This window comes from Magnolia sinica, chromosome 3, assembly GCF_029962835.1.
Source record: "Magnolia sinica isolate HGM2019 chromosome 3, MsV1, whole genome shotgun sequence".
Lineage (NCBI taxonomy): Eukaryota > Viridiplantae > Streptophyta > Magnoliopsida > Magnoliales > Magnoliaceae > Magnolia > Magnolia sinica.
Genome location: NC_080575.1, coordinates 29,991,890 through 30,008,321, shown reverse-complemented (window position 1 = coordinate 30,008,321; position 16,432 = coordinate 29,991,890). Strand labels below are relative to the sequence as shown.

The following is a 16,432-nucleotide window of genomic DNA, read 5'->3' as shown; positions in this document are numbered from 1 at the left end:
TAAAAGATATACATAATGGTGGAGCCCACAGAGCACTGACTGTCAGTGTGACTATGCAATCCGCGTCCGCAGCCAAACGGCTTTCAAGTTTCAAACGAGCTAGTGCCAGCCTCCGCTCCGAGAGCGTCGACTGGGTCGCAGAGCGATTATAATAGAAGAGAGTCCTTTTCGTCTCCCAACGTCTCCTTCCCATTTTCTCATTTTATTCTTCTTTTCTTCGAAGGCGGGTAGCAGGACTCCATCACAATCATCGCGATCCCCACGCTTTCCATCATCATGACTTGCTCTTTTTTCCCTCTCCCATCCTTCTTTCCTCTATTCACTCTCCAAAATAAAGTGAGAGAGAGAGAGAGAGAGAGAGAGAGAGAGAGAGAGAGAGAGAGAGAGACTTCATGATGATGTTTCCGCCATCTCAGTATCATCATCATGAATGACTCCATGCTGAAATACCCATTCCAAGGAGATATCACCATCTCTGGATCTTGATCGATTCCGTATGGTTGAACCCATGGATTCTCTGTGCTTCTTCTGCCTTGGTATTTTCGTAATTTTTGCCGTTCTGCCGAGACTGGCTGTTGGTGATCAAGAAGGTATGCTTGCTTCTCCTTAGATTGGATTTTAGATTGTGACGCGTTTGGATGTTCTATTGAATTGAATTGCGATTGCTAGCCTGATAACCAAATTGTAGTTGCCTGACTAACCATTCATATCCAGGGGCTGGCATTAGTTTCGAATTAGTTCTAGGGCTGATTCGAATTTTGCAGTTCCATTATTTAACTTTGCTTACACATCCAAACACGGCCTTAATTACACTGAGAAATGAAGTCCATTCCTCTTGAAGAGGATGGAAAATGAGCTGCCTGCATCTGTTTTCTTTTCCTAAAACGGTCAAACCTCCTTTTTTCATTCTGCTTGTTTATGGAAGCAAACAAGTATCTGGTGTTCAATGCAAAATTTCATAGTTATCAAGTATTCAATCTCTGTACAAGTCTCATACATGTGCAAGATCTGGACCACCCATCTGTTGGGCCCTACCTTGGATGGATCATATGCCAAAACTGCCAATCCAAGGACTTCTGCTCATTGATTGAAATCTTCAGAAGTTGTCCAATCAGGGGTGCAAAAGAGAAACAATTTGGATATCGATAGCTAAATTATGGTACGTTTGGTTGAACCAAATATCATGGAATTTCATTTCTTGCACCAGACACCAAATTTGACTGATTAATTATAAAATATCATGACATATGGCGCAACCAAACACAAACCAGATATTTATTTAGCAACAGATACTTACTTTTACATAAAAGTGCTGCTTAATTTGGTTGTTTTGTTGTCCCTGCACCCTTATATGTACTTATTTTTATGACAAGTATAAGAATTCCATTACTTGGCAGCTGCAAAAGCTATTACATTAGTCTGTCATCAAAATTTGGAAATTTGGGGCTTATTTGTTTTATGAAAATAATCCGAATGCACATGCTGCTAATCCTTTTCTAACCGGGGCAGGCTTCTTGAGTATATCTTGCGGTGGAACTACAGTTTCTGTTGATTCTTCCAATATTTCATGGGTCCCGGATGATTCTTACGTGAAAACTGGTAATACAACCACCTTGAACTTTGTCGAAGGTAGCTCCTCGTCGCAAGTCCCGCTGCGGTTCTTCCCTGGATCTCAAGAAGGTCGCCAGTGTTACAGGTTGCCTGTCCAGAATTTGTCCATGGTCCTTGTTAGACCCCATTTTTTCTACAAGAACTATGATGGGTTGAAGAAACCTCCATCCTTTTGGGTTTCTCTAGGGACAGCTGCAGCTACTGCCGTAAACCTGACTAGCTCTGATCCCTGGGTGGAAGAGTTCATATGGCCGGTTACAAAAGATACTCTCCCATTTTGTTTGCACTCTATCCCTGGTGGCGGATTTCCTGTTATTTCTCGGTTGGAAGTCCGACCGATTCCGGCCGGAGCCTATACAACTGGCAAAGAGGACTTCCCAAACAGGTCACTGCGGAAGCGTTACAGAATCAATTGTGGTTCTGAGAATGGATCACTACAGTAAGAAAAATACTCATCTTCTTCCTTTTCGCCTTCGTTTAGTTTCTTCGTATAAAATTATCAATTCGTTTCTTTTTACAAAGCCAGGTATCCTTCAGATTCCTATGATCGTATATGGGATGCAGATCAAAACTTCTCGCCTGTTCATGTGTCAACTGGATTCAACATTCCACTTACATTCAATCTTTCAGGCCTCCGGGAGAGCCCTCCTAATGTTGTCCTTCAGTCGGCGAGGGTTCTGGCACGGAGGAATGTTTTGAGCTATAATTTCCCACTTGATAAGATGGGGGATTATTATGCTGTCCTATATTTCGCAGGAATTCTGCCTGTATCTCCCTCATTTGACATATTGATTAATGGGGAGGTTGTGAAAGCAAATTATACCGTGAAAAACTTGGAAGTTGGTGCTCTCTACATCATACGGAAGAGCATCACGAGCTTGAATATCACATTTCGGAATATCAGCTTCTACCCACTAGTGAATGCCATTGAAGTATATGAACTTGTCGAGATTCCCTTGGAGTCTTCTACAACTACAGGTGCCTCAAACTGCTTAAACGTGCTTCCTACTAATTGATGGAGTAAATATTGAAGAGCTACATGATCCTTAAACTAGGATGGGTAATTCATCCTCGAGTCATGAGCTTGTGGGCCCAGAGTTTTATGATTTAGACAGTTGAGTTGATGAGCTTAAACGTGGATAGGGGACACCAAGAAAATCTGCCAGATAGGAAGATCATAGCCATCCAATATCTTCCCTTTTTTTAATCCTATTGGATGTAACCAATTGCTTTATTTTCTTCTTAATTGTCTATATGGAGGCCACTGATCGAAGGGTTAGGTCATTCTGTTGGGTGGAAGTCCTCTATCAACCGTGGCTCCTGTCAGAAGTGTGAATCACCAAGCCATGAGGTGATTTAAACTCCAGACTCGAGGATACTATGCATATCCTTGTTTGAGAATCATATTCCTTGTTCTTGAGATCTATGGTTGAAGGCCTCTTTTTGCTCCCCCCTAATCCTCGGCTTGCACGCGATGCAGTTTCTGCACTTCAAGTTATTCAGCAATCTACTGGCTTAGATTTAGGATGGCAGGATGATCCTTGCTCTCCGACGCCGTGGAAGCATGTTGGATGTGAAGGAAGCCTTGTCACATCATTGTGAGCATAAATGTTTGGGATTCATTCTTTTGATCTCATCAACAAGTTATATTAAATCTGTTTTCTTGTTGGGTATTTTTCTCCAGGCAACTTTCAGACATAAACTTGAGGTCGATGAGTCCAACCTTTGGTGACTTGCTAGATCTTAAGTCATTGTAAGTTATTTGAACTAATAACATTTGTACTTAGTTTAACTTTTTTATTCGCTCTCCTTATCCTTGTTTTGATGATGGTAGAACTATGTTACAGGGATTTGCACAACACTTCACTTACTGGGGAGATACAGAACTTGGCTAGCCTGCAACAGCTTGAGACCTTGTAAGATCCTTCTAATTTATGCGTAGCCCATTTTGAAATCTTGTTTGTTTCAAAGATAACGCAAACCAAACACTATTTGCAGGAACCTGAGCTTCAATGAGCTGACTTCCTTTGGGTCTGACTTCAACACCTTGGTTAGCCTTCAGGTTTTGTAAGTCCTCAATATCCTGACAGTCCAACAAAAACTCATCCATCAAGTATTTTATCAACTGATTCATTTTTAACCTTGATGGTAATGTCACGTTCTAGCTAACTCGGTCATTTCATGTTGCAGGCATACCTAATATGTGTATATAGGTGAAAACAAAAGTCAACCAGAGATTTGATCTGCATTTTCTCTTGTTTGTAAATGTGTATATGAGAAATGTTAGCCCAGTTAACTTCACATGAAATCCAGCTTGTGTCAAAACATCATGTGTGTAAGCCATTCATGAGGTGGGCCCAATCATGAAGATCCCCTGGTGCAAATGTCAGACTGGTCCACTTATCAAAAGCACCACCTTGTAAGAAAGAATGGATGGTTTAAAACCAGGCCTGTTGACGGTTTGGTTCAACATGTATCGCCTACTTGATGAGTAGACTGGCCTGATTTTCCTTCCAGGTGATCTTCATGTTGGGGTCCATCTACCACTTTATCCGTAGCTAAGACGTCCTATACATGCAACACACAAGCACCTGAGCTGGCTTACATATGAAGTCACACACAGCTAGTTTTTGGGGATCATCCTCTTTATATATTATATTTCCTAGTCCTCTGGATATTATGCATGCCATCTTTTGTCATTATCATTATCATAGCTTCGTTCCAGGCTCCCAGCTAGGGTTGGCTTTATGAATCCTACTTTGCAAAATTATTTTTGCAGGGCCCTATTCCTGTTAAGCAGACAAGCCACTTCTAACCACCTCAAGCCATGTCCCTTTGGGTCTTCTTCTTATCCTCCTTGAAGGTCCTTCAGGCCTCAGTTGGAACTGATCCAGTTCCACACCGTGAGTCACACCCCCGATTCACCCCGGCTCCGGTGAGACAGGCTGCTTCATACCCAAATAAGTCAGGACTAGTCACTGAGTCTGAAAACCATGTCTTCAGGTATCCCCTAAGGTATTTGGTATTGGTAATGGTAGCTATAACGATCGCCGCCGTTACCAATAAGGGTATTGGTCGTAAGTTGTAATGGCCAAAATGGGGGCGTAACGACTGTTATGACCCCTATAATGGTTTTAAAAAAATTGCCGAAAAAATTATGGAAAAATATCAAAAAAATCTAGAATAATGTAAATATTCCAAATCTATATTCTTAAAAAAAAAAAAAATGTTTATGGTAGCATAACGGTGCACTTGTTGGTGAGAGTGTTGCATTGGGTTGTCTAGTGAATTTATAAACATGGTTATGTGTCTTTAATATTTACACATCACAATTAAGCATTAGAATTAGAAATAGAAAAGAAAAAAAATTCATATATAACACTTTTTTCATTTTTTGAAAAAATGGCCCTTGGAGCTTCTATTGGCCTAAATCACTTCAATCTACTATTTTAATTCTAAAAACTATAGTCCAAGTGGTCGAAATCTGCTGTAGAATGATGTAGGAAAGTTTCTGGAATGAGAAAAATGAAAAAATGAGAAAAAATGGATTTACATAGAAAAAAGAAGTGGCAGTTCTCAACCGTTACTGGGGTAACGATCATTATGTCCTGTAATGGCCGTTACGGCCCCTATAACGGCGGATACAGTAATTAAAAAGAAAAAAAACAAAACAAAAAACGACTGCCCCGTTTCACTTCCATATCGCGTAACGGTCACGGTCGTTACCTATACTTATCGGCTTTTACGGCCGTATTGTAATGGATACGGAACACCTTGATCTCCTCTCATCCTCCTTTAAGTCTCTTCAACCCTAATCAAAATTCCCAACCTTATCAACACCGCCTTTGGCTTTTGCAGTGCATGGCCAGGATATATCAATCAACTCTGGATTTGTTCATCTTCTATTAGTCCTATTGCGTACTCTTTGGCTGGGATTGGATCTCCTCATTCTTGAGTCCTTGGCTCTTTCATTCTAAGTATTTTTGCTCATCCATCTGAACATCATCTATTCTTACCTCTCGGCCTTTTGGCTAAGATCAAGTGTAGTGTCTATTCTCATCTTCTACTCATGTTGCCTCTTAATTGCTCAACACTGCACCATATAGCACAGAGGTCAAATTTGCAATCTTCTAAAAGTTACTATTAAGTTTCGCTATCATACATTGTATACTTTCTAATACTGACATTTATAGGGTTAAGCTTTAAATGTTATGAAGTTAATGTGTGTGCTTATCACAAAATTTTTGTATGAACTTATTACTTGTTGATAGAGAGAAAGAAGAAGATGGGAAAGAGATTTGGATTGTATTCTCATTTTGGTTTAATGACCTGTTGCTAGAAATAACCTATGCTTCTTCTTCTTCTTCTTCTTCTTCTTCTACTTCTTTTGTAGGATGTTCACCGAATGCCCATGGTAAGACTATCCCGGGCCCATGCTGTGTTAGGAGAGTGACACACACCAGCTGGGATACCATGCTGGGTGCATATGCTATTTCATCCCTTAGCACCGAGAACAGTCTTTGGGTCAATGGAAGAATATTCCTATTACTAATACCTTGTGGAGCAATAGGGCTGAGTTGAAAGAACTAGACGAAAAGCTTTTGCTGTTGAAACATTTTGATTCAAACTTGCTGGTGTCATTTTCCTTCCGACCAAGGGGGAATTCATGTGACTGATTTCAGCCTATTTAGGATGCCGTCGGTAAAAATGCATGAGTTGCAATTTGTTGTTGGAGAGTCATTCATTGTCCAAAATGACATGAAAGTTTAAGGGTTTCTATATGTGATGCCCTAACCATCAATGGAGAGATCTTGAAGATTTGACTCTTAGATTGTGTTCTAGATGATACTGGCCAGGTTTGCGGTTCACTTTGGTACATGATTTGTGATTCTCTGGGTGCCTCGTTAATCTGATTGGCTGAGTTCAGTATTCCACCTGTATGTTCATTTCATGGCATCAGTTTGCAATCAATTTGTTCAATTTGTGAATAATCTGTTTAGTTGATAGTGCTGCATTCTGTCTTCTGTCCAAGTCTTCTTGAGCCCAAATTTTGACCCATCTTATGAATTCAAGTCATGCAAGCCTGGTTTAACTAGCAAAATGTGTCAATTTAAGTATTCAAATCTTCAATCTGACAAGCAAAATCTTGGTGAATTGGAGTAGGAATTCACTAATTTGATTTGCTTAGTTAAAAGCAAAGATGATTCAGGTAACATACGCGTCAAAATTTTCTTCCACCCTGATTGATGCATGGCTTGCAACATTGACATCTACGATCATGAACATGTCATCACTCATCATCTTCAACCTTGATGGACAAAAAACGCTATCAACTGCAGGCCCTATATGCAAGCAAGGTTTTCAAAAATGGTTACGTAATGGTAACGGAGGGAACCGTTATGCGTTATGGAAAAAATGGTCCACAGTAGCCCAGTGGCTTCACGGGTCCGATACAACTTTTCTTCAACAGAAGAAGAAGAAGAAGAAGAAGAAGAAGAAGAAAGAGGCTGTTATGGCCACTGCTACGGTTATTGAATACCTTGTATGCAAGTTACTTGGACCTGAACTTGCCTTGGAGCACAATTCTCTTATTTGAGTAGTCTTAGTTGTCGCATTAGCTTGCAGATCTTCTTATTTTAGTAATCTAGTTGTTTGATTCTTTGCTTAGTTGTTTTGATTTGCTTTACAGTTGCTTAGAGGTAAAAGTTATTAGGTTGCTTAGATGGAAACTTTAGTAGCATTATCAATATGTAACTTGAGAGATATTTTCAATATAGTTGATTCTGATCCCCTGGATAAGCCCTAAAAAAGAAAAGGAAAAAAAGAAGAAGAAAGACAACCGGACTCAAACTAAAGCAAGAAGAGTGCCATGATGATGATCGTATGTTTGTTTTCACGCTGCCCTGATTATGTGCTCCTAGCTTGCTTTTAAACACGAGTTTCATCTTCATTTTAGCCGTAGGCCTGGAGGAATTCGTTGAGTCATTGAGATACTCGTGGATCATCTTTTTTCAAAGGTTTTCAGTCACTCGTTGCTCGAATTGCTTGCAGTGGTCAAAACTTGATCATCTTGCAGAGAAGCCAGGAGAGGATTCTCATCTTCTTTTCGTTTTTACTGTAGCTGTGTGTGCCATGGTTTTGCCGAGAAGGGGCCTACATCAGTTGCCATTAGAGCCAAAGTTTCTGTAAGCCTTTTTTGGTTGAGTTGTCCTCTCAGACATCAGAGAGGACTCAAGGGCAGAGAATACATGAGCATGTATCTCTACCGCATTGGATAAGATTGTGCATTGACAAAGGGTAACCTGTGTCGAATCTCAATCCATCAAGACAAAGTGGACAAAGCGGTTGTTGAGGATGGTGAAATCCTTAAGAATGATCCTAGATAAATCCATCATTAGATTGATCAATGAATCCATGAATGGATAAACGATCAGATCTACTTAAAGTCTGAAACTACTACCGAGTGATATGTGATTGTTACAAGCATGAAAAAGACTGACAAATCAACAGTCAGGTTTGTGGAATCTGACAAGAGCCAACTGCAAGAATGTTTGTATCAATCAAAGCAAACTTAATGGCGAATGGATCAAGATCATCGTAGTACATGCTGAAATTTGTATGCATCGTGTGTGCTTGGAATTTGTCTCTCATTGCCAATATCCCAAGCAAATCCATGCCTATGTTCTGCTTGAGGAATAATGTTGAGGAGATGCAAAAGAATGATGCATTGACCTATGCTCCATCTTATGCTAATGAAGCCGATTAGAGGTAGGGGATTTCATCATCAACGTCTATTGAAGCCAATGAAGACATGGTATAAAGGTATACCAATTTAAAGGCGAACAGCAGTTCAAACTTGAGGTTGAGTTTCTCCCAACTTGGGAATTTGGTGTAGCCACAATCAATGTTCCAAACATCGGCAATATTAGCGATAATATTGGCGATATTATCGGTATCACCGGCTCAGTGATACTGAAATTGTGGGAAGTGTAAAAGTTTCTAAATATTGCTGATATATTTTCAATAATGTTGATGATACTTGGCGATATTATCGATATTATCAATACTTTGAGAAGAATTCCTATAAAAGTTCCCTAGGATCATGATACCATTAATAATATCCTAGATACCAAACATTTGTAAATAGGCAAAAATTGATAGAATATTGGGAAAAATCCTGAAAACCCAAACATTTCCATTTCTCTGAATGTCTTTTTTGGAATTTGTTCTTTAGCTGATTTCGATCACTTTTGTTTTTATTGAATGAAAGTTTGGTTTGGGGAGAAATCTTGGCTCGAAACGAAGATGGGCTGGAACACAATAGTGACGAAAACTCCATAGAAACTTCAAATTTTATTTTATTTTATTTTATTTATTATTATTATTATTATTATTATTATTATTTTTATATGTTAGTGTGGATTGCACTGGAAATCCATGTCTATGTATGATTCTCATGTATTGAAAAAGATTTATGGCGAAAAAATTTAACATTTAAGTGAAAAATGAGGAAAATCCTAATTTTTTTTCATTTTTATATTTGAAAATGTGTTGTTCATTATTAATTAATATGAAGATTTTATATATTTGTGAGTATTGGCCAATCTATCAATTGGTTACAAATTTTATACCAATTTTGACGACACATGGCTAGTCCCGTACAAAATGAAACTTATCATGTATAGTTGTTTTGACAATATTTTGATTCCTTCATATGTAAACATGTGTCTTTTAACATATCCTGAAGTTTCACTAAAAAATTCCACCTTTTTCCCAATGTTTCCCCAATTTTTTCCTCATACAACAATATTTTTTCGAGTATCAGCGATAATATTGGCGATATTGATACATGTTTCTGTATCCCCAGTCGTCAATGCATGTAATGATATTATGATACTGATACTTTGAATACCGGCCACAATTGAGGGCTGAGATTGCATAAAGTGTGGACCTTGCAATTGTATTGGTCCCACATGAAGATTGAATCCACCAGTGGCCCATTGATGTTATTAGTTGGTTAGTTTGTATTTAGGTGCTATATTTGTGTTTTGATTTAAAAAAATGAATTAACTTGGGTTAATAGGGCTTTATTTGTGGTTAAGTTAGCCTATGGATTCTCTTTAGTTATTAATTAGGGGTCCATGAAAGCCTCTATCATAAATAAGTTGCAATATGTGTTCTATTTAGCGATGAATTAATTTGATATTTCTGTAAGCTTGAGTTTCTCCTTCGCTTATTTTTCCACCACGTGTGCTGAAGGATATCGCTGGTCTCACACGAGTCACTCACAGACCCTTGTTTTTGTGGGCTTAGATAACTGGTTGCTTGAGTCACTTGTTGAGTTTCTCAAGTTGGATTTGAGATTTCATTCAATCCATTGCTGAGATGCTTACAGGATTTACAAAGCCTACATACCCTCATTGATTTTTAGTTGACATTCCACTTTCAACATCGCAACCCCCACAAATCGTCACAAGGATTTACAAAGCCTATTTACCCTTAGTGATTTTTAGTTGACATTCCACTTTCAACTTCGCAACCCCCACAAATCGTCACAACATTATGCATCCATTTGGTATCAGAGCCAAATCACCCCCAACGTGATAATTAGGCATCTATAATCTTTTTTGTTCACCTCTCACAAATCATTCCGCCATCGCCGCCAACCATCCATACAACACACACCCACCAGCCACTACGGACCACCATTTTTCTCCAACTGACTTGCTACCTGTTCAAGTCCGACCTCTCTCCAAACATTAGTTCGCTTGAGTACTTGATGCAGTTGTGATACTCTATTCCCTAGTTTGGAGTGAAGTTGATGATATCTCCTTGCATATCACAAGGCTCAAAGCTGAACGGCTAGGCACCGTCAGTCGCAAAACTGACAATTCATGACTTGAAATCATGTCATTGACTGGCAAATATGTTCGGGTGGAAGACTCCAGCCTCATTGCTATCTCCATATTCTCTAAAAATTTCAATCATCTTTTCATTTTCGAAGATGTGTCCGACGGCCATGCCAGAAATTGGGATCTCAACAAGTGCCCAAAATTTTCCAAAGCAAACAAATATCACACACACTCGTCAAGGGAAATTAGATCACGCATTAGATATCATACATGATTGGAATTGTTCTCCTTGGTGATTAGAATGAAGCATACCTTTCTACAAGACTTCCCATGCAGCCAAACTCGTGAATGGATTTTTCCAACATGGAGAGTTTGGTACAATTCAGATCAAGGCTAAAATTTTCTTCCATTTTATTAGTGCGTAACCAACAAGGTTGATGTACAAGATTGCAAACTAGGCATCATCTTTAACCCTAGTATACGAAACAAGCAATCAACTGTGGGCCCCAAGGCCCACATGGAAGTTACTTGGACGTGAATAGCTTGCAAATCTTCTTATTTAGTTGCTTGATTATTTTCTTAGTTTTGATTTGCTTGGTAGTTGCTTAGAGGTTAAGCTATTGGGTTGCTTGAAAAACAAGCTAACTAGTTTGACAAATGCATAACCCCAAAACACTTTCAGTAGTAGTTGATTTTGATTTGGAACTCTCTCTCTCTCTCTCTCTCTCTCTCTCTCTCTGTTTTTTTTTTTTAATAAATATTTTATAACGTGAGTTTCATCTCCATTCGAGCCATACGATGAAGGAATCATTCAATTCTCCTTGTCACTCATGCATCCCCCATTTTTGAAGCTTTTCAGTGACCTATTGCTTGAGTCACTCGTAGGGGATGAAACCTGATTATCTCGTGTAGAAAAGCCAGTAGAGGATTCTAATCTTCTTCACGTTGTTTTACCACAACCATGCAAATTGTGGATTTGTTGTAAATGGGACTGTGTCGAAGAGCCCAACTGTTTGTGAGGAACTGTCTATTAATTCAATTCGCTAATCTCACTTCATGTACAATAGTTTGGTTAATTTGGTAAGTCTGTTCTAAGCTGGTCAATGGTTCAGATCTTTTCCAGAGTTCCAGATTTGCATGAGAAGACTTTTCCATGTTGCATTGTGATGGGGATATCATGCGCACGCCCCCCACCCTTCGCACATATTCAAGGAAGGCCCCGCTTTCGATCTGGATCGACGATGACATCTTTAGAGGGCCTCACAGTTAGGGGTTGTGCTATGGAGCATTGGAGTAGACCCGATCATCATATAAATTCTACCATTAGATCTCATGATCATGGCCCACTACCTTAGATGATCTAGGATTTTGAGTTTTGATTATTCTCGTTATTAGAAACATCATGAACGGCTTTGATTGCGTAGATTAGCTATTATTTTATTTACTTCAGCTTTAAGTATTAGTGTGCGCACATGGCGCAAGGGTAAAATTGTCTTTTAGGGTTTAAGGTTTTCTTATAAATAAGCAACCCCATATAGGTATTTTCAATGAAGTTTATGAACAAAAATTCTGCCTCTTTGGGTTGAAGAATCGAATTGGGTGCGAAACCCTCCCTTCCTCGAAGGGCTAACTACCATGGTGCGAAGCCACAACCATCCCAAATCATCCCCACTTCTTTACACCCCACATCTATCATCTTCTACATCCCTCCCATCTTCAGATTTACCCTTTCTTGTACCCAAGTTCTCTTCTACAACAGATTTTCAGATTTTGGCCCATTATAGGGGCTGAAACTTCAGCGGAGTACCACGCACAAACCGTGCAGTGGATTGACACGAAATTTGGCACGGAGGCAATCCTACCCTGGCCGATCCTAGCTTAGGAGTCGTTTTCCGACTTTGTGGGCCCCACACACGTGCGGACAAGTGGTCATGCACGTGTGTCCAGGGCCAGCCGCTGTCCACGCACGTGGCTCATCTCAGGTTCTATTTTTCCTCCTCTTGAAACCTAATTCCAGATCCTTAATCATAAAGAATCCCAAATCCCAATCATCCCCAAATTCGAGCCCTAGATTTTCCCTGGAATTGAAACATGGTGAATCTTTTGAATTGGGGAACAATCCTTTGTAAGAATGGATGAATCTTACACTCCTTTGGACTTGTTTGGTTTATAAATTTATTTGATCCAGCCCTAAACTTGTGTAGGCTTGGACCCCCCATAGATTCCCCTTTTTGAATATTTGATCGTATGTAGGATGTGGAATTTTGTGATTGTTTAAAATTGGTATAATCTAAAGCTTGAACTCTTGCATATCATATTTAATTTCATGTCCTGCATCAAATTTGGTATCAGAGCCTAGGTTTTTATAAGGGAATGCATTGTGTGTTTAGGGTTCACTTTATTTATGTCCATTATGCATCAAGTCTCATCATAGAGGGCTGTTTAGGACCCATAATTCACAATATGGGCTGCTGAATTTTCTGTTGTCAGAAAATTCACAAATTTCATGGCTGAATTTTCTGTTAACAAATTATTTGGGCAGTTATATTGCTGGAATTTTAGTAGCATTGTGTAGTTTCCTTCATATAGAGTCCTATAGGATCATTTAGTCTCATTTAGATGCATATAGTTGCATTAGAGGGTCTTTGAGTTGAGTGAGTGGTTGTATGCCCGCAAGCACTGGTCGTGGTTTTGGTTTGCATCCTACGCTAAACATGGAGCAATTGCAAGAGTTCGTGAACAACATAACCTGACAATTTGAGTCTTTGGGTAGGCGCTTGGAACAATGTATTGACCAACGCTTGGATTAGCTTAATGTGCACGTTACCCAACTAGAGACCTCCACTCGGGCAAACCTCGCCATTGGGGAAGATGCCCAATCTCATGCAGGTGGTTAGGAGGATAGGTAAGCGAACGGGGGTGACCAAAGAAATGGTCATTGGCGCGCACCGTGCACCCACCCCGCGAGGGGCATCATGATCATTATGACCCAGATGCGTAACTCCTCAAGGGAGTTAGAGTAGAGGCCCCTACGTTTAATAACCACTTGGACTCTAAAGCTTTTCTAGATTGGTTGGCGGACATGGACCGCTATTTTGAGTGGTACGATATGTCAGATGCTTGTCGAGTCCGATTTGCCAAAATGAAGCTTATGGGCCAAGTAAAGAGGTTTTGGGCTATTATGGAGCGAAAGAAAGAAAGGTTGAGCGAGCCCCTAATAGTTCATTGGGGAGAAATGAAAGAAATTCTAAAGGAGAAGTACGTCCCTTTCTCTTATCACTTGAGGTTGGTTGAAGATTGACAGTCTCTTCGACAAGGTTCCATGAGTGTGGTTGAATACCTTGAGAAGTTCGAAGAGTGCTTGACCCAGTGTGAAGTTAAAAAGGATCTCGTACTCACTATTGCTCAATTTAAGACGGGCCTCCGTTCTGACATTAGGAGAGAGTTGCTCGCTAATGATATAGACACTCTTGAACAGATGTATCAAGTAGTATTAGTGGTCGAGTAATACCTCAAATCATCTGTGGGAAGGTGGTTTGAGTCTCGTGATTCTGGCGCTAAGGCTAACCCTTCTGGGGCTAAGCCTGGCACTGGATATCAATACAAGCCTTCTTGTAGTTCTCAGTCTAGGCCCAAGGATGATAAGAGTAAAGGAGTTGTCGGCTCTAGCTCACGCAAAAACGATGCGACTAGGTGTTTTAGATGTCAGAGGTTTGGTTACTTTGCCTACCAGTGTGGCACGAAAGAGGGCACCAAGGTATTCCTTATTGATGGGCAAGTAGAAGTAGTACCCCCATAAAGTGACGGTAAGGAGGAAGAATATGAGCCAACAGAGATCCCTAGTGATGAGGAAGAGGGAGTGTAAGAGTCTGCGACCCTTGCAGTTGTGTGTTGTGCCTTTGCCCAAGCAAAGAATACCGACGATTGGCCCCACAACACAATCTTCTATACCTACGGAAAATGTGGTGATAAGAGTTGAAAGATGATCGTGGATAGTGGTAGTTGTGCCAATGTGGCATCAACTGACACTGTGAGCCGTTTGGGCTTGAAGCTTGAAGCCCATCCTCAACCCTATAGAGTGTCTTGGGTTGATGAGACTTTCATTCCAGTCTCGCACCGTCGTCTTGTTCCTATTTAGTTTGGATCATATAAAGACACTCTGGTGTGATGTTGTTCCTATGGATGTTGGCCACATCATTTTGGGTAGGCCCTAGCTCTATGACAGGGATGTCACTATATTTGGTTATTCAAATGTGTGTACATTCTGGTTTAAGGGCAAGAAAGTCAAGCTAAATCCTCTCGCACCCAAGAACACGACTGAAAAGGAGTCCACCATAAAGAGTGGTGTGAGCGGCTTAAAGAAATTGAAGGAATTGAAGTCTAAGTCTAAGCCTCTCCATATTCTAAATGCTAAAGACTTTGAGCGAGAGACTGAGTCGGACTCGATGGCGTACGCCCTTATGGCTAGGGAGAGTGCACCAGAGGCTAGTGTAGAGTTATCCACTGAGGCCATTCTGGTAGTTGATGAATTTCGTGATGTCCTTCTTGATGATCTACCAGATGAGCTTCCTCCTATGAGAGATATACAACGTGCCATTGATTTAGTCCCTAGGGCGACTCTATCAAACCTCCCTCATTACAAAATGAACCCAAAGGAGCATGCAGAGTTGAAGAGGCAGGTTGATGAGCTCCTAGAAAAGGGTTTCATTCGAGAGAACATGAGCCCGTGTGCCGTGCTTGCCCTTCTTACACCTATGAAGGATGACACATGGAGGATGTGTGTTGATAGTAGGACCATCAACAAAATCACAATCAAGTATCGGTTTCCCATACTGCGTCTTGATAACATGTTGGATATGATGGCCAACACTACTATCTTCTCGAAGATTGACCTCGAAAGTGGTTATCACCAAATCCGTGTACGCCCTGGCGACGAGTGGAAGACGACCTTCAAGACAAAGGATGGGCTATACGAGTGGTTAGTCATGCCTTTTGGGCTGACTAATGCCCCAAGTACCTTCATGCGTGTGATGACCCAAGTGTTGAGGCCCTTCATGGGGAAGTTCCTGCTCGTCTACTTTGATGATATCCTGATTTATAGCATGACCAAGGAACAACACCTCAACCATTTGAGGCAGGTTTGTGGGATCCTTAGAGCCAAAAAATTATACGCCAACCTAAAGAAGTGTGCGTTTATGTCTAGCAGTGTTATCTTCTTAGGTTTTGTTGTGTCAGTTGAGGGTGTGTTGGCGGATCCCGAGAAGGTCAAGGCCATCATCAATTGGCTTGAACCGCGTGGTATTCACGAGATGCGCAGCTTTCATGGCTTGGCCACCTTCTATAAACGGTTCATTTGAGGCTTTAGTTCCATTATGGCTCCCACCACGGTTTGCATAAAAAAAGAGAGTTTCAATGGACGAAGGCAGCCTCGAAGGCCTTCAAGGAGATAAAGGTCAAGATGACCAAAGCTCCAGTCACGTGACTTCCGGATTTTTCGAAAGTTTTTGAAGTCGCATGCGATGCGTCAGGAGTCGGCATAGGAGTACTTAGTCAAGAAGGGCACCCTGTCGCCTTCTTTAGTGAGAAACTGAATGAGGCAAAGCAAAAATACTCCACCTATGACAAAGAATTGTATGCGGTAGTGCAATCGTTGCGCCACTGGTGTCATTATCTATTACCATAAGATTCGTCTTGTTCTCACATCACGAGGCCTTGAGATATCTGAACTCTCAGAAGAAATTAAACCCTAGGCACGCCAAGTGGGTCCAGTTCCTTCAAGAGTATACTTTTGTGCTTAAGCACAAGGCCAGAGAATAAACCTGCTAACGCGTTAAGTCGTTGAGTCGCATTACTCAATTCCATGTGTCAAAGTCACAGGGCTAGAGCGTGTAAGAGAGGATTATTCTGAGTGCCCAGATTTTGGCGTTGTGTACGCATCGTTATTAGAGAGTCCGTTAGGAGCTAGCAGT

At 40.6% G+C, this 16,432-nt stretch overlaps 1 protein-coding gene across 1 annotated transcript in view; it reads left to right on the top strand.

Annotated features, from left to right (window-relative positions):
- The first annotated feature begins 229 nt into the window (after positions 1-229).
- LOC131239767 (probable LRR receptor-like serine/threonine-protein kinase At5g48740) overlaps positions 230-16,432 on the top strand; it is a 35,286-nt gene continuing 19,083 nt past the window's right edge. Inside the window, exons 1-7 of the mRNA XM_058237629.1 lie at positions 230-590; positions 1,510-2,050; positions 2,138-2,589; positions 3,092-3,209; positions 3,296-3,364; positions 3,459-3,527; positions 3,610-3,678. Of these exons, the coding sequence (XP_058093612.1) occupies positions 497-590; positions 1,510-2,050; positions 2,138-2,589; positions 3,092-3,209; positions 3,296-3,364; positions 3,459-3,527; positions 3,610-3,678 (1,412 nt within the window). The 5' untranslated portion in view covers positions 230-496. The remainder of the gene's footprint in view (positions 591-1,509; positions 2,051-2,137; positions 2,590-3,091; positions 3,210-3,295; positions 3,365-3,458; positions 3,528-3,609; positions 3,679-16,432) is intronic.